The sequence below is a fragment of the Vulpes lagopus genome, chromosome 8, assembly GCF_018345385.1.
Source record: "Vulpes lagopus strain Blue_001 chromosome 8, ASM1834538v1, whole genome shotgun sequence".
Classification (NCBI taxonomy): Eukaryota; Metazoa; Chordata; class Mammalia; order Carnivora; family Canidae; genus Vulpes; species Vulpes lagopus.
The window spans coordinates 127,651,768-127,672,584 of record NC_054831.1 but is presented as its reverse complement, the minus strand read 5'-3'; the positions used below and the strand labels follow the sequence as shown (position 1 = coordinate 127,672,584).

At 57.5% G+C, this 20,817-nt stretch overlaps 1 protein-coding gene and 1 long non-coding RNA gene across 2 annotated transcripts in view; one reads left to right on the top strand and one right to left on the bottom strand.

The window, feature by feature from the left end:
* VWA5B1 (von Willebrand factor A domain containing 5B1) overlaps positions 1 to 7,427 on the top strand; it is a 58,145-nt gene extending 50,718 nt beyond the window's left edge. Inside the window, exons 18-22 of the mRNA XM_041764828.1 lie at positions 1,885 to 1,998; positions 4,279 to 4,353; positions 4,968 to 5,037; positions 5,312 to 5,429; positions 6,921 to 7,427. Coding sequence (XP_041620762.1) covers positions 1,885 to 1,998; positions 4,279 to 4,353; positions 4,968 to 5,037; positions 5,312 to 5,429; positions 6,921 to 7,427 — 884 coding nt within the window. The remainder of the gene's footprint in view (positions 1 to 1,884; positions 1,999 to 4,278; positions 4,354 to 4,967; positions 5,038 to 5,311; positions 5,430 to 6,920) is intronic.
* A 3,250-nt stretch (positions 7,428 to 10,677) lies between these two features.
* Positions 10,678 to 15,714, bottom strand: LOC121496491. The gene is made up of 3 exons (XR_005989255.1): positions 12,218 to 15,714; positions 11,499 to 11,595; positions 10,678 to 11,206 (listed from the first exon to the last, which is right to left on the bottom strand). It is a non-coding gene; the product is annotated as an uncharacterized LOC121496491 (long non-coding RNA).
* Between the last annotated feature and the right edge of the window lie 5,103 nt (positions 15,715 to 20,817).

Genomic DNA, 20,817 nt, shown 5'->3' with positions numbered 1-20,817 from the left:
TTTTACAACCCAGGGGTGTGGAAAAGATCTTTCCGTGAAGGTCAAGGTCTACCAACACCTTAATAGCTGCGGTGTTTTCTGATTTCACCATGAGACCGTGTTCCAAAGCGCTTTATCTCTATCAAATGACTTAATCCCCAAAACGGCTCTGCAAAGTGGATGTTATCATTACCCCCATTTTACAGATGGGAAGATAGAGGCTGAGGGGAGGTAAGTTACTTGCCGGAGGTCACCCAGCAGTGAGGGGCAGAGCCAGGCCTTGAATCCCGGGGCCTCCCTCCGGAGTCTGTGCCCCCCCCCACCCCCGTTCTTCCCACTGCCTCTCACGGTTTATCCGAACCAATTCCACCAGCCTCCCTGTCACTAGACCTTGAATTTATTCTCCCTTTTGATTATTGTAAACTATGGTGCAAAGAACATGGTTATGCCCCTGTCTGCTTACGTCCTAGGGGTTAATTAACTCTCAGAAGCAAGATTGCCTACCAAAAGGCCTGCTCATTTACAGTTGGCAAATATTTTGCCAAAAGGGCCCTGCCCCAGAGGTGGTTCCCAGGGTCTGCTTTCACCAACACTGCAGGCTGCTGGTCTTTCCAAACGCTGCCGGGCTTCTCCAAACGTTCCCTTTGGAGAACGTTTCAAGGTTTTTGGGGCGATACTTTTCCTAGGTGCAGAAACTAGAAGTACTTTTTCTTTCCTGAATTACATATTGCCATATCCTCTGCAGCTCCTTTTTTTTTTTTTCTTTCCTTTTTGTTTTTTTAGCAGACCTCCTAAAAGAATGGTTGAAAACAAAATGTGCCTCTCCTCCGTCCTCCTGTCTCCCTCCTCCCCCTGCTGTTTTTATCTGTGGAACCAAAATAATCAACGACCCGTTCCCTCTGCGGGTTGCTTTCATTTCAGGCTCTGGCCAGCAGCCCAGACTGTTGCTCCACTGGGCATTCTCATTCACTGGGCTTTGTCATCCCGAATGACATTCAGGATGTTTCTTTCTCCCCGCCCATCTCCCACCACCCTCCTTGTGTCTATAGCCCACAGCCTGGAAGGGTCAGGCCTATGTCTTAACCTAAGTCCCACAGCTCCGTAAGACCCAGATCAGTACTTCCTAAAGTGTGTTCCAGGAAACCCGAACCCTAGTTCCATGTCCTGCGCACAGCCATTCAGCACAAAACTAGGACGTCCCAGCTTAGGAGATACGTTTAGGAACCACTGGGTTAAATGAAGCGCAACACTTTTCTTGATTGCGGAACTTGTCAGAGCCTTTAGTATGTTAGTATACATCAGGAGGCTCAGAGAACCCACCGGAGTTTGCAGCTTCTTCCAAACTTACCTCTCCTTAGAACTCTTCGTTTGCTTTTTTTTTTTTAAGGAATAGTTTACATACCAGTGTTCTCCAAGAGTCAGGTTCCCCAAAACACACTTGAGGGTGCCAGAGCTTCATCTCTCTTTATCCATCCCCTCCCCCGTTGGTGAGGCCCTAGGACTTCAGGGACCTGCCCTGTGGGAGGGGACCTCAGTCTCTGAGACCACAAACTAGAAGAGAAGGAAAATGGGATGTTCCCGAGAAAACCAGCCTTTTAACTAACTAGAAAACACTGCTGCTTCCTGAGCATTATCTCAGGTACAGCAATAGCATGTACTTATCTTCATTTTCCAGATGAGGGAACTGAGGCACAGAGTGGCTAGCACCCCATCCAGCTCCTAAGAGATGGGGATGAGCCCCAGGTCTTTGGGGCTCCAAAGCTCATGGTCGCACCTCATACGAAGTCGTTCTGCCTCTGGACAAGTGACCGACTGCAGGCAGACTCCTTCCTGCCAGCCCTGGCGGAGGGACAAAGGACTGACACGACTGTACCCATCTGACCCCTCCTCCTTGTCCTCCTGAAGGTGCTGCGTGGCGGATGGTCAACTCTCAGGTCCTGACCCGCCAGTGGAGGGGCCCCGCTGCTGGCTTCGGACGGTCTCAGACCCTGCTTGGGGAAGACTCTGCAGCGGGAGATGGCAAATTCCAGAACCTCTGTAAGAGCTGCCTCGGGCGTGTTCTGAAGTCTGGGCCCCGGGTGGTGTCCAAGGCCCCCTAGAAGCCAGGCTCTGAGTCTGCACTCCGGGCCCTTGCAGGGCCAGGGCGAGGCCAGGCCTCCCGGGCTCTCTCTGAGGCTCAGCATGGCCCAAAAATGCCACCGTTAGCGCAGCCTTGCGGAGAGAGCTGCCTGCCGGGAGGGAGCCCGCGCCCCCACACCCTCCCTCCGCCTCTCCGCGTTCAAAGTCTGCCAACCCCAGGGGCTGTTCCCTGACTCGGATCTCTTGAGTCCTCCCCAGCACCGAATGCCAGGAAACCTAATAAACAAGGGGAAAATCGAGGAGCAAAGAGGCAGTTCCATCTGCTTGGGTCCCACCATCTGCTTCTCTCAGGATTCCCAAAGCTTCCTTTCTGCCTTTGCCTGATTTCATTGTGCTTATAGCTTGGGTCCTGAGGCCTCCAGGATTGGACCCTTTTGTGGCCTGGCACTCATTCTCGGGATAGCTTTAACCCTCTGTGTCCTGAATGTGTGCGTGCCTTTAGGTCCCACCAAAGACAGCCTAACTGCTGCACCAGTCCTAACCCCTCCCTTCGTGCCCTCTCATGTTCCGCGAGGGCCTCTTGCTTTCTTCTGCGCTTGGGAAAGACATGAGAAGTCCCACCTGGCCACTAGGCCAGACACCCAGCTCATAATTTTTTACTTGAGGGGGCCTTGAAAGTTCTCATAGACATCGATGGGGTAAAGAAGTGTGTGAGAGGTAGAAGAACGTGTAAGTCCAGAATTTTAAAGCGCAGCCACTTCTTTGGTCCCTCAGAGCCTCCCAGACTGAGGCAGGGAAGGGAGCTGCTGGAACCCCTGAGCCAAGCTGGGCTTCCAGTCTGGAAGAAATTTCTGTCTCCCTTTTCATTTCTGCATGGCTCAGTTCTCAGGTGGCCCACGGCTTCCATCAAAATCACAAATCCCAATGTTTTTAAAGATTGATTTATTTATTTTCAGGGTGGGGAGGGGCAGAAGGAGAGAGAATCCTGAGCAGACTCCCCACTAAGCCAGAGCCTCATCCCACGACTCTGAGATCATGACCGGACCCAAAACCAACAGTCAGACCCTTAACCGACTGAGTCACCCAAGCTCCCCAAATCCTTTCTTTTCAACTGACCTCTGATTCACACCCAAGTGTGTGTGATTTCTAAACTCTTATTCTATCCCAAGCCTTTTCGGTCCCCAAGGATGATAAGAGCTAACACGTCCTGCGGGTTTTCTCTGGGCTGGGCGCTGTTCCAATCATCCGTGACTCCTCACAACCGTCTGACACAGTGGATGAGGAAAGCGAGGCCCAGAGAGGTGTTAAGTGACTTAACTCACTTACGCGGTAGAGCCAAGACCTGAACCCGGGCCGTGCCTGGCTCCAGAGCCCATGAGATTCACTACTGGCCTCCCGGCTGCCTCAGTGGCTCTGCGTTCAGTCCCTAATTCGCGGTGGCCCTGCGCCCCAGCCCCCGGCGACAAACAGAGCTTCTGGGCCGTCACAGAGCCACTGACAGTCTCGGGGGAGACGAAGGCTTCGATCAACATTTGCGCAGGAAGCCTTTTCCATATTTTGCACTCTTCCCTTGTGGAATATTGCCCATCAGGCCCAGCCCCGGAAGTGATAATCGTGAGGATGATCACCCCGATTCTGCACGTTGAACAAACCATGTGCAGTTAGTTTGCTCAGAGCCCTCTGACACGTCGGTGCCGTGTTACGGTGGCTCCCGGAGAGCTGGCACGAGCCCCTCAGTGAGGCACAGACCTAGTGAGCTGATGCCCGCCTCTCCCCGCACCCTCAGGCCCCTGACCTGCTCCCACGTCCCTGCTGGCTCTGCAGCTCTGGGCCTTGGGGAGCACTGACATCGGGCCAGGCACTAAGTACTCTGTGTGCGTGATCTCCCCTAACCCTACAACGACACTGTGAGAGACCTACTCGTATCCCCGGTTTGCAATCTAAACTTATAAAGGGGGTCACTTTCCCGGGGTCACACAGCCGCTGGTGGATGGGGGAGTCGGGATTCGAACCCAGGCCTACCTGACTCTTCTGGTGGAGCCATGGCGTTCAATCTTTGGCAGATGAAGGCCCTCGTAAGCAGGGGTGCAAACCCCAACCTCGCTCTCGCAGCCCGCCCCCCAGCTCATATGAACTCGGACCCTCCCTCTCTTTGGGGGAACAAGAAGAAAGAAAGGGAGGGCCGGGGAGCTCGGGCCTCACTGGCTTCGTGTGCCGTAGATGTGGAGGAAAGCCCCACGGCACCCTTTGGCGAGACCACGTCCCCGGGCCGCGACAAGTACGCTGCTCCTGAAGGTGAGTGGGCAGGCGGCCGACTCCGTCCTTCACTGAGATGGTGGCGGTGATCCTCCTTGGGCCAGGAGAGAGTCTTAGCCCAACAGAGTCCTCAGTGGTTCATTTATTCCTCAGAACATCCTTCTGTGAGATTCATAAGGTATCCTTAATCTAAAGACGTGGAAACTGAGACTCAGAGAGGTGAAGTGACTTGCCCAAGGTCACACAGCAAGTTAGTGACAATCAGACCTCCCGACTCCCAGCTGAGGGCCCTTACACCACCTCACCCTGCTTCAAGCCTCCAGCAAGCGATGTGCCAGGGAAGGAAACTCATTGTTCCCGCTCAGGGACGAGGGGGGCTGATGTGAAGCTGTCATCACCCCCACGGGCAGCCTTCCAGAAGACCCAGCGGCCGCCAGCCAAGGAAACTTGGAGGCCTGTTTCTTACACATGGGCAGACAGTTCACCCTTCCCCACAGCACAGGTCAAAGCAGCCCCGCAGCCTCACGGTTAGCTCCGACCCTAGGGATGTAGGCAGGCCCCTGCCCCTCTCGGGGTCTCTGTTTCCCCACTGGGCAGAGAGCAGTGGGACAGCGTCATTGTCAGGCCCCAACTGTCATTCTGTGGCTCTCCAGGTCCCCTGCGCAGTCTGGCCACCAATACCCTTTCTTCCTTGAAGGCCTCGGAGACTCTCTTTGGATCCAGGTACGTGGGCTCCCCACCCGAGGCAGGCTCTACCACCACCTGCTTTCCAGGAGTGATCCCTGTAACTTACTGAATGACTCGGGACATGCAAGCCTCCCCACCTTCCCGGGCCTCAGTTTCCCCAACTGTCAAACGAGGTTGGAGGAAGCCATCTGTCACAGGCCTTCTGGCCCTGACTTTCAGAGGCGGCCGAATGTGTGCCGGGGGGAATGGGATAAGCAGGGACGCCCACGGGGGCAGCTGTGGCCACTCTTCCCCGGTTCCACCCACACAGGCTCAATCTGAACAAGTCTCGGCTGCTGAGTCGAGCAGCCAAGGGCTTCCTGAGCAAGCCCCTGACCAAGGCTCCGGAGTCAACCCCGGGGAGCCAGAGCTTTGACTACGTCCCACTGGTGAGTGCCCCAGACCCCAGGCCTCAGCCCCCAACACTCTCCAAGGGACCTTCCCGTGAGCCTCCTGCCCACCCCTCCCCCTTCGCAAAGGGAAGAAGATCTAGACCTTCCTGCCCACGTAGCCAGCAGGGCAAGGGCCCAGGCCCAAGAGTGTTGCTAGAAGCCTGCGCCAGCATCACGAATATTCTTTGCAATCTGCTATCTTTGCTTTAAAAATCCACAGGAATTTTGCATTCTACTCTACCATCTATGTGTGTTTATTTTCCAATACATAAAAATAAGCCTTGAAATAGCTCACAAGTGAGTAAAATTAACACCCCGGGGACATGCACCATGTTTAGCAGGTGGCTCCGCAGACACCCCAGCATGCTGTGGCAGGGTGAGAAGCCTAGGTCTGGAGTGGGTGTCTCTGAACTGAAGAGCAAGCAGGCCTGGCCCCACCACATATGAGGCCCAGCAGGGCTTGGGGATCAGCGGGTACTGGGAGAGGTGTGAGCTGCATGACACAGCCCCAGTCCCTGTGCGCCCAAGGCATGGTGTCACTTTGAATTTCCAGATATCTTGGGCAGCAGAGCACTGTGCCTGAATTAAGTATTTGCTGAGCCAGGCACAGTGCTAGACCCTGGGAGACAACTGTGAACTGGATGAACAGTCCCCGAGCTCATGGCACCAAGTGTCCAGTGGGGCCATGGCCGAGGAAGCAGGCAATCCTGATCCTTGGGCGCTGTGAGAGCAGAGGTCGGGTTTGGTGGGGGAGATGTGGTGGCCGGGGGACACCTACTCCAGGCTTGACGTCAGGGAGGCATGAAGCCTGACTGCCTGAGGAGTGCGATGGTCAGACCAACACCTGAAGGGTGAGGAGTCGTGGCCGGCAGTGTAGAGAGGAGAGAGCTTGGGGGGCAGGGGACTCAGGGGGGAGAGTCCAGGACCAGCCAGTGCTCTGGAAATCACTGATTCTATGAGAAACTTGAAGTCACTGAACTGACGGCCTCCAAAGAGTGCCATGGTCTGTGCCTTACAAAGACCCCCCAAATGCAGGAGAGAGAAGGAGTGGGAAAGGGGGGCAGGGGAAAAAAGTGGAGGCAGGGACAACAGGGGGCGGCAGCTGGTGGGCAGCAGAGATGGGTAGAAAGTACACCTGTTGGGACTGGAAAACTGATCGATGTGGAGGGAGGTGCAGGGGAGCGAGCCGTCCAGGGTCTGCTGGATGGCAGTGGGCAGCCCCAGTGGCCGAGCAGGGCCCACCTGCACAGGACAAGAGGCAGGTTTGGGGTGAAGATGTTGGGTTGGGCTTGATCGGTCTGCAGTGCCCGCGGGGTAAACTCAGAGATGCTCAGTTGGCCTGGGTCTCCCGCAGATCGCCCAGGCAGGATGGGCAGGCTGGGGCGGAGGGCATGCCTGGGTGGGCTGTGTGGACTCAGGCCTTTGTATGGCCTGGGGCTCCACAGGCTAAAAAGTTTGAGGCCCACTGAGGGGCTCCCCCACACACAGGTGTCTCTGCAGCTGGCCTCCGGAGCCTTCCTGCTCAACCAAGCCTTCTGCGAGGCCATCCACATCCCCATGGAGAAGCTCAAGTGGACCTCGCCCTTCACCTGCCACCGAGTGCCCCTCACCGCCCGCCAGCCTGAGTCTAAGACCCCAAGTCCCCAGCTGTGCACCAGCCTCTCGGCTCGGCACCCCTCCTGTGATGACTTCTCCCGGGAGCCTCTGGCAGAGGGCAAGCCGGGCTGGGAACCCAGGGCTGTCATAGAACACACAGGGAAGCTGTGGGCCACGGTGGTGGCGCTGGCGTGGCTGGAGCACAGCTCAGCCTCCTACTTTGTTGAGTGGGAGCTGGTGGCCGCCAAAGCCAACTCGTGGCTGGAGCAGCAGGAGGTGCCCGAGGGCCGCACGCGCGGTACGCTCAAGGCGGCTGCCCGGCAGCTGTTCGTGCTCCTGCGGCACTGGGACGAGAACCTGGAGTTCAATATGCTCTGCTATAACCCGAATTATGTGTAGTGGCAGGGAGGGAGGAGAGGGAGGGGACATTGCAGCCTGGCGGGGGGAGCTTTGGAAGCTGTAGCCAATATACTGGTTGCTAGAAAGAGCCCTGGACTGGCAGTCAGGAGGCCTGAGTTCAATCCCAACTTTGCTACCACCCAGCTGTGCAATTTTAGGCCAGCCCTTACCCCCCCCGCATCTGGCCCTCAGTCTCCCCACCTGTAAAATTAGTGCGTGAGGTGGAGGAGTTGGACTAGATCTCTAGAAGCTCCAAAGGTTCCTCTCAGCAGGACATCCAGGCAGCCGAGGGGCGGGGAGAGAGAACATACAGTTTGGACCCAATTCTCTCTGGAGGAGGGTCCCGTGAGTAAAGCCCCCCTCAAATAAAAGGGTGGATGAGCAAACCCCAAGACTGCTAGTAACCAGACCTGCGAGCTTGCGTCTGGGCGCAGGAGGCCACCTCCACCTGCTGCCTCGTCTCCACCCTGATGGTCCGGCCCCCTGAAACCCCACTTACAAACCAACTGGAGAGCCCCCCTTCCCAACGTGTTACAAAGAGTCACTTGGGGGCCTTTGGAAGCCCTTAGTATATTTTAGTTTGCAGACTCTGTTTAAGAAGAGGAGGCGGGGAGGACCGGGGGGTGGGGGGGACACCCTGCAAGCTGAGATGTTAAAACTAAGCTTCAGTCTGTGCAAAAATAGTCCAAAAAGAAGAGATATGGTCGCAAAGCCGCTGGAGAAACCAGGCAACACCTGAAATAATTTGCCCACTTTCAGGAATTGTGCAAGGCGAACGCTGCTTACTCTGAGGGGCTCAAGCGGCCCCTGCCTCGGCTGCATTCTGGGGTCCCGGGGAGCCTCTTTGCAACAGAACCAGCGCCTGGCTGCAGCGCATCTGGGGGCAGCCGCTCCAGCTGGGAGGGCAATTTATTCAGAGATGAAGGACCCTTGCATTGTACAGCAGAGAGCCCCTGGGGGCTTCCCTCTCTCAGGCCCTCCTGTAACACCCCTGGTGACAGGCGCAGCCTCAGCTTCCCTGGGGGCTGGCACCCAGCCGTCTCTGCCCGGAAGACTCCTCTGGAAATCCAGCGGCTTGGGACTTCAGGCTGAACCCGCACACCCCCTCCTCCAAGGCCTTAACGTCTCTTCACCAAGTGGTCCCTTGGGCCCCAGGGCCCTGGCACAAAGCCCCCACAGACGTCGTCCCCCTGCAGGGAGATCTGGAGGTCCCCGCGGAGCAAACTGACCTGTGGAAGGGCTGTGGGCTCTGGCACGCGTCCCAGCCTCACGAAGACTCAAGAAATGCCTGGTCTTCAGCCAGCAGGGACTGAGGGGGAGAGCGGCTCCAGCAGGACGCCCTCCACGCAGAGAAGAGGCAGGCCCGACAGCATGTGATGCCCTGCCCCCCGCACAGCCTGCACCCTGGATGCGGAGCCCTGCCCTGCCCTCCTGCTACCCTGCAAAATCTCCCAGGAGGGGCTCTCTCCACTCCGGTCCCGCTCTGAGGCTCCGGGAACCCGGTGATCCATCCCCAAGGGACGGGAAGGGGCCGGAGACTTCATATAAAGTCCTGTCTGCTGCTTGGCTGACTGTTCTGCTTTAGAATCACCCTCTGGGGAGGAACCCAGCGGGGCAGTCACCAGCACCCTGGCCGCCACCACCACCCCAAGTCGGGCAGGATGACAGTCAGGACTGTTGGCATAAAATCAGCGTCACTGGGAGGGATAAGGGTTGTAGGCTGTCGTGCTCAAGGCCTCAAGCAGGTGTGAGGACAGCCTTGGCATCTCCCAACACACCTTCCCGCGCAAAAGTAACACTTCTGCAGCTGTGTAGCCAGCAGCCCCAGCGTCAGGGTAGGGAGAGGGGCAGGTGTGACATCCCCTCCTTGGCCAACCATTAGTGGAAGTAGCTGTTGGGCCAAGAGTGGGAACACCGGGCACTGGTTTGGGCAAGCGGCTTCCCCTTGCTGGGTGCTGGGTGCACTGGAGCTGGGAGGCTTCTAGGCTCAGATAGTCCCAGATTCTCTGCCTCTGAGATGTTAACCTCTTAGTGACCATGGACTCGCACTCACTGTCTGTGTGACCTTGAACCAACTGCTTGTGCTTTCTGGGCCTCTCTCCTCCTCTTACATGATGTGGTCGGACTGGGCCATCCAGCCTCTCAAGTCACCCGATTACTAGGCCTCTACCCTCACTGTGGGCAACGGGCAGGGTCAAGGTGGCCCAGTGTGGAACTGGAAGGAGTAACAGAGAACCCAGTGAGGTGGTGGGTGTACAAACCCCCTTCTCCAGGGAATCCCCCCGGATCCTGCTCCAGCCGCAGCTGCTGGAAATCGGGGCAGTTCTGACTGCCCAAGCAAATCGCTGACCTCTGCACCCCCAGCTCCCCTGCCTAGCACCCAAAGGGGGCAGAGGAACAAAAATCCTCATTGATATCAAATAGCCCAAGGGCCCTGGGGGACATCTGGATAAGACACATTTTTGAAAGACCTTCGGAGGTATCGAGATGACACGTAGTCTCCGGAAACGGCCTCCAGGATTGCCAAGCCCAGAGCAGAAGGGACTAGCTCTAGGGAGAAGATAAGAACCTTAGGTAATTATCACACGCATTTGATCTGAAGCTAAACTGGTTCCAGAAAGTCTCAAGAAGGGAAGCATTGCTCCTGCAATTGGGATTCACTTGGAATTATCTGGGGGGTTTTTCGGTTTTTTTGTTTGTTTGTTTGTTTTGTTTTGTTTTGCTAAACTAGCCTTTGCTCTCTAGGTCATGCAAAAAAAAACCATTTATGCCCTGCCTGGCTGAAGAATCAGGAGAGTACCGGTGCCTAATGGCACTGTCAGCAAAGGCTGGCCCCAGTGGGAGGAGCACTGGGGAGAGCCGGGGAATTTCAGTGCAGGTGGAGACTCCACCAGTGTGCTGTGTGACCTCTGGCCAGTTGCTTGCTTTCTCTGGGCCCTGTTTCATCTTTTGTAGCATGAGGTTACACCCAATCGGCGTTTCCAACAAGATCCCTCGGTTGATGTGTGAATTAGCAATTCATGAGAAACTGTCCGGCAGGCATATATGTTGGGAAACACAAGGAAAACAGATTTCTTTAGGTCAAGACGGACTCAGAGGCATGAATATGTAAATATGTATCATCAGCCTCCAATGAGGTGATTCAGAAGGTTGCTTCTCCCCGCCCCCCCCGCCCCCCCCCCCCCCCCCCCCCCCCCCCCCGCCCGTCTTCCAGTTGGGAAAACACTGGTCTAGATTTCCCTTAGGGATCTTCAGGCGCTGATGCTCAAAAGCCTTCTTTACGGAGAGCCTCCTAGATGCCAGGCACAGGGGGGCAGCATGGTGACCAGGCTGGTGTTCCTGTCCTTTTGGAGCTGGGTGAGCAGCACCTGAAGAATGTCTGCTCCATGAACCGTTCCCCCCACTCCTGGGCAGAGGGGCGGGTATGCCTTGACCTGCCACATCCCCGACCCAGGGTCCTGCCGTGTGTAGGTGTGGCCTCAGCCTGTGCTGTCTGGCCGTGGTTTGCACTAGAGGCCAGCCCCTGAGCTGTCTGACACTGGGGCCGTGCTAGAGCTGCCCCCAGCAGCACGAGGACGGGGACAGGGACGGTGAGGCCGAAATGGAGGCAGCGTGGGAGCCTGGCTGGAGGGCCTGTGGTGGGGAGTCCCTGCCCCAAAGTGTCCCAAGGGCCCAGCCCCCTGGTCACACACAGGGCAGAGTCCTCCCTCCGGGCCCCCTCGGCTGAGATCAACTCCAGATCTGGGAAAAACTGGGCCCCACACGTAGGCTGACTTGCCCTGGATTTGAAAATAAGCTTCAGCTTCCAGCTAGCCATCCTTCCCCGGCCTGTGGACAGAGGACATCCACCGTCCTCTGGCGCTGTGATGGATGAATGGGGTACCTGCTTGGGGGGTGTGGGAGTGGTGGCCGGGTGGGAGGTTCATCTGCTCTCTAGGACGGAGACCTTCTGGCCGGGGACCCCCAGTGAGAGGAAGTGAGGAAAGAGGTCTCCCCAGATCTGTGTGCAGCCAGGCCTGGCGACCGGCCTCCCCACTCACCTGCCCCACTAGAACCCGGTGACCCAAGCACCTGCTGTCGCGGGATCCAAATGCTGCTTTTCATTACTTGCGGATTGCAGCCTCTCCGAGGGGTCCCCAGACACAAATGCATTCTGCACCCTGGTGCCCTGGGAAAGGAGAGAGAAGAGCATTGCTACACCAGCGACGGCTTGCGTGTTCACTGCCATTGGCATTTGAGAGATTTTTTTTTCCATCAATCTAGCAAGGACTAGGGAAATCAAGCCCCCCCGCCCCCCATGGGCGCATTCCTCAGCTGGAGCATGCTCCACAGCGCCAGAACAAAAATAACCAGGGCAGGGGCGTGTGTGGCATTTTGCAGCTGGATAATCTGATCTGCAGAGAAGCATCCTAAGGTCAGGAGCTTGGCAGCAGCTCCCAGCCAGGCTCCCAACCCCCTACAATGGAGCTCCCTGACCTGCGCCTTCACCCAGGGCCCTCCCCCCGGCCTGTTGGCCTTGACCTCTGAACGGCACCACCTGACAAAGTGGGGTTCCTTCTGTTCATGCTGCAAACCTCCTCAGCTCGGCTCAGCTCGGAGCCAGCTGTCTTGAGCTTACAGCCGCTTCCCAAGGCAAAGCGCCTCGCCTCAATGTGGTCGAATGTGGCGACACTCGTGGTGTAGTTTCACTATTTGCCCAGGTGGCTTTGGCTCAAGTGGCATGGCCGGTGCTTGTCCCCCTCGGAGCCTTAAGTGCCTACAACGTGCCGCCTATCCCCTTGCCTGCTCACCTGTGATGTCCCCACAGTGCCTGTGACACTTCTTGTTCTTAGAACACCCGTCGCCTTTTTCCAGCAGCCACTCGTGCAGAACACTGTGGAAGTCCTGGATGCCAGTCGCCTTCTATCCCTAATAATTAGCAAACCACGCCGTGGGGCTGTATGACCATGTCTGTTTTCAAAGGGATGGCTTCTTTGTAAATGGTGGCTACTGTTCTCTTAGAGGCGTTTAGCTCATAAGAACGAATGAACCTGATAATACCACAAAATTATACTTGCGTCTGCTCTTTTGTTCTCAAAACCAATACTTGGCTCTCAAGCTAGTGGTTCAGTGATCTGTTTGCCTTGCTGTGTGGTCACATCTGTCTTGGTTCGGGATCACCCCTCGGGTGACCAATCGTCCCTGTTTGCCAGGGACTGCGGTGCGGGGCAGTCTCGGGACGTGGGACCTTGACTCTTAAAACTGGGACACTCTCAGGAAAATCGGAGCAAGTTGGTCGTGGAAGATCCCCCCCCCCTCCCAGAAGCAGAGCTTGAGATAAGGATTCAGTGCAAAGAGTGTATTTGGGTGATTCCAGGAAACATCCTTAGGTAAGTGAGGAAGTAAAATAGCAACGCAGAGGACACCATAGTGGGAATGTTATAAGCAGGTTACTGCTAGGAGTGTGGACTTTCATCCCACTGGAAACCAGAGGAGATGCGTATATCCAAGCTCACGGAGAAGGAATGAGGTGTGTGTTCCAGCTGCACTCAGTCACTGGTTGAGGGTCACTCCTAAGAAACAGCATTCGCTCCTGGGCACTTCTGGCCCGCCACAGGCGCCCCAGCTGGGCTCACTTCTGCAGCTAGAGAAAGCCACCAGTCAAAGAAGTACAGGTATTGGCAGGTGTCCAGCCCACGTGCACCAGGGACCGAACCAGCTGTGGGGGTACAGCCTGCCACCATGGCTCTGCACAGCTGCCTCCCATACTTCAGGTTTCCCTCCGAAGCAATCAGCGGTCACAAAATATATTTATTTGGAAATCATCACCAGCTGCCATTTTGTCTCCAAACCCACACAAACTGCCCCCAAAAGCAAACCTAAGTCATTTGGAAATCTTTTAGTGGCTTACCTTATTTTGCTTACATCGGTCGTCCCTATGCAGCCTTCAGTGAGAACAGGTGCTAGACGGGAATTCCCAGGAGGCCAGAAACATTGCTGTGATGTGCTAACAGCCCCTAATAGGAACCATTTGGAGAGCCAACAGGCTGAGACCAACAAGGCCAACAGAAATACTGCTCTCAGGCACGGTCCTCGCAGATGACTTTCAGCTGGGTCACAGGCCATTCCTGAGACAATGAGCCCTTTCTCTGACCTGCCACCACAACTCTAGGCTGCTGGGGGACCTGAAGGCCCTTTAGCACCTCACTGACCTATAAGCAGGCCTGCCCTCCAACTTTAGAAGAAAACTGCTTCTTTGTTTTCTCCAGTTGTACACTGTGTAAAAGCCAGTTTGTGTGTGTACCTGTGTGTGTGTGTGTGTGTCCTGCTGGGGCAGCTATAAGGGTCTCCTAGCCCCCCCCTCCCTCCAGAGCTATGCAAAACATACTCAGGAAAGCAAGACTTAGGACCAGTAGCTTCTCTCCAGGAACTCTGTGGAAGGGGAGAATGAAGGGAGACCAGGGGTTCAGGTCTCTGGGTCTCCTAGGTCCTCTGTCGTGTGGTTGCCAGTTCCCTCCAAGGCACTACTGCCTCCTGGGAAACCGGAGCTCCCTTGGGCTTAATTCATCTTTATCCTTGTCTGAAATGGGGAGAAAAGAGTATGTTGAGTCCTAGCCTCCTAGCCTAGCTCTGCCCAGCTGTCTCATCCTGTCACCCAGCAGCAGCTACCCTCCTTCTCATCTGAGCATCACTTAGAATCTCCCAATCATGAATCCCTCCTGGAAGCATCCAGACCACCCACTCGAAGTCTAGCCACCCCCAGATCCAGGGTTTGGAGAAAGAAAGGGACACATCCTCTTTGATATAATGAGACACAGGTCACCTGTTGGGAGAAGGTCCTCTCCTAGCCCGGATCCTCAGGGCTCCTGAACCTCCCGTAAGATCCGGGACGGGTGCGGGGAGTTGTCTACAATGGCTCCCTCAGCCCCTCCAAGCGGAGCTGACCACCGTCTACACTACCCTCAAGCTCTAAGACCTTGCAGGTCGCAGATATGGGCCCTTCCAGACGCTGGCCCAGGTCCCGCCAATTCTTCCCTCCTGGCTTAGAGTCTGGGGCGGCCACAGAGCGGGAACCCCCAGGGGCGCTGAGCCCGCGGTGCTGTTCTGGGGCCTTCCAGCAGAGGGCGCTGCGGGCATGCACTGCCTTCCAGGCCTGGGCCTGCAGAGACATTTGGGAGAGGAGCGCAGCGGCAGGGATGAAGGGAGGCTTCAGAAGCTATTCCTGTCCCCTGTCAACAGCCTTTTTTCCCTGCTAAAAATGGGTGATTCGTGATGGCTAGGAAGCCCACTGAAAGGCGGTGCCGGTCACGTAGTCACCCGTGGGTCCGGGCACTGGGCTAGCTCCCCTGGAACGGGAAAGGAGCTGACTACCGGGGCCTCCCCTGCCCTGCCCACTTCTCCTCCTAGCCACCCTATTAGCACCCCCTCCTTCTCCAGACTCGGGGAGAGCCCACCTCCTTCAGGAAGCCTTCCCAGGCCTCCTCCTGGCAGCGGCTTCTTGCGGGACACTTACTAGTGTACACACGCACGCGGGTCTGTCTCCATCGGCCTGGGAGCTCCCAACCGTACTCTCTGGTGTCTCCCAGGACAGGACTGTGCAGCCCTCATCAGCCGGGAGGCTCTTCAGGGGCACAGATCTTATCTCCTCTGTCTGACCAGGGGTTTTCCAAATAGGGCTCTGTCTCCTCCATCAGACTGTGCACTCTCTGAGGCGACCCTTGTGCAGCTCCAACGGCACCTGCCTTAGGACTCTGTGGGCACCCAACAATCGGTGTGAAGACAGCGCTCCCCCCTGCTCCCCCACAGCGAGATCTGAGATGCCCCCCAAATCCCACGAGCTCTGCGCCCTGGACAGGAGAAAGATGGGTTTGTATCAGAGGAAAGATTGCCACTCCGGGAAAGAACAGAAAGCGAGCAGGTGAGACTCGAGAGGGATTGAAGACACCAGACACCCGCCCCCCCATTTCCTCCACATGCTGTTCCGGAGGCTGGAAGTCCAAGATCAAGGTGTGGGCAGGGTTGGTTCCTCTGCGCACTGCAAGGAAAGTGTCTGTTCCAGGGCCCTCTCCCAGCTGCTGGGGCTTCCTTGGCTTGGGCAGCAGACCCCAGTCTTCACGTGGCCTTTGTGCTAGGACATGAATGTCTCCAAATCCCCCCTTTTTACAAGGACCCCAGTCCTATCAGGATCAGGGACCATCACGATGATCTCATTTTAACTTGATTTTCACTGGAAAGATCCTAACTCCAAATATGGTCACATTCTAAGTGTTAGGGGTTAAGAGTTCAACATATGGGGGCACCTGGGTGACTCAGTAGTTGAGCCTCTGCTTTTGACTTCAGGTCGTGATCCCCGGGTCCTGGGATTGAGTCCCACATCAGGATCCCCGCAGGGAGCCGCTTCTCCCTCTGCTTGTGTCCCCTTGCTCTGTGTCTTTCATGAATAAATAAATAATTTTTAAAAAGGTTCAACATATGATTTGGGGGAGCAGGGAGCACAATTACACCCGTAATGCTACACTCATGGGCCCGATGTTCTAGTGGAGAGAAACAGATGAGAAACACAAAAGCAAGGAGATACACATTAAGGCAAAAGGTGACAAGGCAGAAAAATGCAATATTAAGGAAAACGGAGCGTCAGGGTGGGGAGGATGCTACTCTGACAGGTGACAGAGGAGCAGGGACTGGATTCCAAGTGTCCCCTCAAACAAGCAGTTCATTTCCTTGCCACGTTTTCTCTGCCAAGTTGGATGTGTGGCCCGCCTCCCCCAGGAAGCCTTCCCTGACCTGTATCCCCAGGGCAGACTGGACGTCTCCCACAGTTCTTTGTACTCCAGGTAATGGCTGTTACTAGCACTTGTAGGTGGCATTTCAGGGCCATGCATCTCCTCCATCAGACTATAAGCAATCTGAGAGCAGAGACCAGGCTTCTGAAGTTCCTGAAACTGCCCTGATGCTCATTAAATGTAGGCTGAAGTGCACACCTAGAAGGTGAGCCAAACTTCCTTTATCTTTAATAAAAAAATAATCAGGAGTTATAAGTTGGGGATTCAGACATGATTCTAAGGTCTTTCCATTGATGCATCATCACTGGCTCACAACTCTATCAAGTAGCCTTCTGGTGTTTCAGATGAGAAAACCCAAATTCAGAGATATTAATTAATCTGCTCAAGGTTGCCCAGCTAGAAACTAGTGGGATCCAAACCCACCTGCACCCAACCCTAGGGCCAGGTCTCTCTTGGAGACACTGCCCCACGGGTTCACTCTCTGCATCTCCTGTGTGCCGGCTCCCACCAGGCCAGGGCACCTGGGCCACGCTGGGGTCGGGCGGGGAGCCATCCATACCAAGCTTTTCATTTCCTCCCTCTCTGCCAGGCTCAGCTCCCCAGAGGGTAGTGGAGAACCAGGAGGCACAGGGCACAGGAGGAAAATGGGTAACAAATACTTCCCCTGGGGCCAGAGAGCTTTGCCTTTTCTCTGCTGTTTGTCCCCATTACCCCCTCTACTCCTGCCCAAAGAAAGGAAGCAGCTGGGCCCTGGCCCATGGGACAAAGGTCCCAGCTGCTCCTCCTACTGTGGACAGTCCTGGGCTGTCAGAGCCAGAAAGGTGCCCAGAAACCTCTGAATGTCCTCCCTGCCCATTCTACAGATGGAAATACTGAGGCCCAAAGAGTGATGTGGCCTGGACCAAGGTCACTCAGGTCCCCCAGGCCCAGCCTTGTTGGGTCTAAAGATCCTACGTTACAGCTTACCTGTTACAGGTAAGGTCTTTGGAAAGACCCCTGTGAACACAGGTGTGTGGGTGAGGGTGCTTCCCACAAGTTAGGCACTTAGGTAGTGAAGTCAGGTCCTAGGGGAGCAGAGAGAGCACTAGGTGACGGGCAGCAAGAGCTAGAAAGAAGGCTGGGGTACACGGAAAATGAATCTTGCTCCCCACTTTGTAGTAAAACCCAGCCGCCTTGATACTGAAATAAGGAGACAGGGCAGGCACCATCCACACCCCACAATGGTCCTGGTCATTCCAGGCTCACAGACTCTTGGGCCCCAGTTTCCCCATTTGGGGGAATGAGGGAAGAGGGCTGGATAACTCCCAGATGGTGACTTCACCATCCTGGTTCCAGACTTCACAACATTCCAGGACTGCGAGGGCAGTGGGGAGGTGAGCTCTCCTGGAGACAAGGCCTCTTCCCTTGGGCCACAAAGCCCCTGCCTGCATGCAGGTGGCAGCGTCCGGCACGGCCACTGCTGGTCCAGGGGTGGAGCGATGCGCTCCAGGAGCCTGAGGAACCTGCAGAGCCACCACCACACGCCCCACACAGATCCATTGGATGCAGTTCCAGAAGGCTCCGAGGCCACCACAACACTGAGCATCAGTCAGAGGCCTGATGAAATTACAGCCACCACCAATGCCAGGTTTGGCCCCGAGGAGTGGAAAAAGGGTGACTTTCTGGGCTGGACCTCTGCATCCAGCGGCGGCCTGTCACTGGCCAGGGCAGTCACTTCGCCTCTGGGAGCCCAGGGAGCCCACCTGGAAAATCACCATCCGTCCCTGAGTGAAGTTCACAGAAGAAATGGGCTGCGCCCCGTGTGGCCCAGAGGGGGACCCATGGGGCTGCTGGGCTGCCTGCCTGAAGTCAGCCTTTACCGAGCGCTGGGGGCAGGCGGTCCCGGCAGGGGGGCACATTCCCTGGGGTTTCTTAAGCTGCCAGGAGAGAACTTTCAGGGTGACACCAACCTGGCCTGGGAGTGGACGGACAGTGCACCCACAGCCCCAGTAATGAAATTAAATGAATCCCTGTCCCCAGGGCCGGAAGGCGCCGCCCGCCCGGGGCGAGGGTGGTCCCGGCCGGGAGCTCGGAGGGCAGGAGCCAGCCCGCCCGCGCCCCCTCCCCGCCGCTCCGCCCCCCCAGCCGCGCGGGGCCCCTGGGCGTCCGCGGCTGCTCGCCCACCCCGGCCTTTGCGCCTCTCTCCGGGGGCGCCCAGCGGGGTCTCTCCCAGCCCGTCCTCCCCGCTCCCTCCCCGCCCCCGCGCGCCCTGCCTCCAACCCCCGCGGAGCCACATCTGTCCTTAACCCAAAATCCTGCCAATTAAACCGCTCCCTCCGGCTGCGGCTGCTGCTGACGTCGGGAGAAGCGAGCGAGGCGAGGCCGCCGCCTACGCGGGGGGGGGGGGGGGGGGGGGGGGGGCGACGCCTCCCCCCGCCCCCGCGGGCCCCGGCACCCGCGGTCGTCCGTCTGTCCGCCCACCGCCAGGCGAGCGCGCGAGGCCCCAGAGCCCTGCGTACAAAACTCACTCGTGCTCGGGGTCCCCCGCCCGCTCCAAGACCCCACCTGGGTCCCCTCCCCCTCGGGGTCCCCCGCCCGCTCCAAGACCCCACCTGGGTCCCCTCCCCCTCGGGGTCCCCCGCCCGCTCCAAGACCCCCACCTGGGTCCCCTCCCCCTCGGGGTCCCCCGCCCGCTCCAAGACCCCCACCTGGGTCCCCTCCCCTCGGGGTCCCCGCCCGCTCCAAGACCCCACCTGGTCCCCTCGCCCTCGGGGTCCCCCACCTTCTCCAAGACCCCACCTGAGTCCCCTCGCGCTCGGGGTCCCCCACCCTCTCCAAGACCCCACCTGAGGTCCCCTCGCGCTCGGGGTCCCCCGCCCGCTCCAAGACCCCACCTGGGTCCCCTCCCCCTCGGGGTCCCCCGCCCGCTCCAAGACCCCACCTGGGTCCCCTCCCCCTCGGGGTCCCCCGCCCGCTCCAAGACCCCACCTGAGTCCCCTCGCCCTCGGGGTCCCCCACCTTCTCCAAGACCCCACCTGAGTCCCCTCGCGCTCGGGGTCCCCCACCTTCTCCAAGACCCCACCTGGGTCCCCTCGCGCTCGGGGTCCCCCGCCCGCTCCAAGACCCCACCTGGGTCCCCTCCCCCTCGGGGTCCCCCACCTGCTCCAAGACCCCACCTGAGTCCCTCGCCCTCGGGGTCCCCCACCCTCTCCCGCGCCCCCACCTCTCCGACCGCGCGCTCCCAGCACCCTCCGCGCCTCGAGGGCGCCCCAGCCGCTCCCCGCGCCCGCACCCCGCGGTCACTCGCTCTCCCCGCGCCCTCCGCGCGCTGGGGCCTCGGTTTCCCCGCTCCGAGCCGCGCCGGCTCCGCAGTGGGAACCGGGAGGGGACACATTAAGAACAATTAGCGGGTGCGCAGCTGGCAGCGATACCTTGGTAAATACTAGTCTGGCCGGCGGGTAAATAAGTATCCGAGCGCACTACGCGGGCAGGAGGCGCGGCCCCTGGCCCCGCAAGCTGCTTCCAAAGCGCTGGGAGGTTGGCAGGTGTCCCGGCCGCAGGAGATCCCCGCAGCCCCAGGGGCCTCACCCTCTGCCGGGCTGGGCAGGGAAGGGTAGAGGCTGAGGCCTAGAAAAGGAGGCCAAGGGAGAGAGACTCCGAGGAAGACACCAAAAGCCCTGGGGAGAGAGAAAAAGGAAGTGGGGGGCAGGGACGGAGAGCGATAAACCCGAAGAGGGGAGTGAGGACAGACGAAGGGGAGAGGAAAAAGCAGAATCAGATGCCCCAGGATACAGAGGTGAGAGCTCCCTGCCTCCTGCTGACAGGCTTCCTTCCTTGGATTCTCCTCCCAGGCTCTGCTCCTTCTTTGATGGCTCCTCCTAATCCCCCCAGTCTCTTAATCCTGGGGGACAGCAGGGTTCAGAGGTGGTCCTCTTCCTACCTGTCCCCACTTACTCGCTGGATGAGCACATTCAATCTAGGTGGTTTATATTTTTTTAAGATTTTATTTATTCATTCATGAGAGACGGAGAGAGAGGCAGAGACATGGGCAGAGGAAGAAGCAGGCTCTCTGCGGGGAGCCCGAGGTGGGGCTCCATCCTAGGACCCCGGGATCACGACCTGAGCCAAAGGCAGATGCTTAACCACTGAGCCACCCAGGCATCCCTAATCTGGATGCTTTATTTTTTTTTAATTTTTTTATTTATTTATGATAGTCACAGAGAGAGAGAGAGAGGCAGAGACACAGGCAGAGGGAGAAGCAGGCTCCATGCACCGGGAGCCCGACGTGGGATTCGATCCAGGGTCTCCAGGATCACGCCCTGAGCCAAAGGCAGGCGCCAAACCGCTGCACCACCCAGGGTTCCCTAATCTGGATGCTTTAAATGCCATCCTTGTGTGGAGGGCTTCCACATGCACACCCCGGCCAGACCTGTCTCCTCTGAACCACAGACTCGCATCTCTCTGGGATATCCAGACCTTAATGTGCCCCCAGCTGAGCACCTGCCCTCCTAGAAAACCTGAGTCTCCCTTGTCTTCCCCTTTTGGTAAGTGGCAACTCCCTCCTTCCAGTAGTTGAGGCCAAAAACCTGGGTATCATCCTCGATGCCTCTCTTCCTTCCTAGTAGGGAATCCTGTCCTCTCTACCTTTT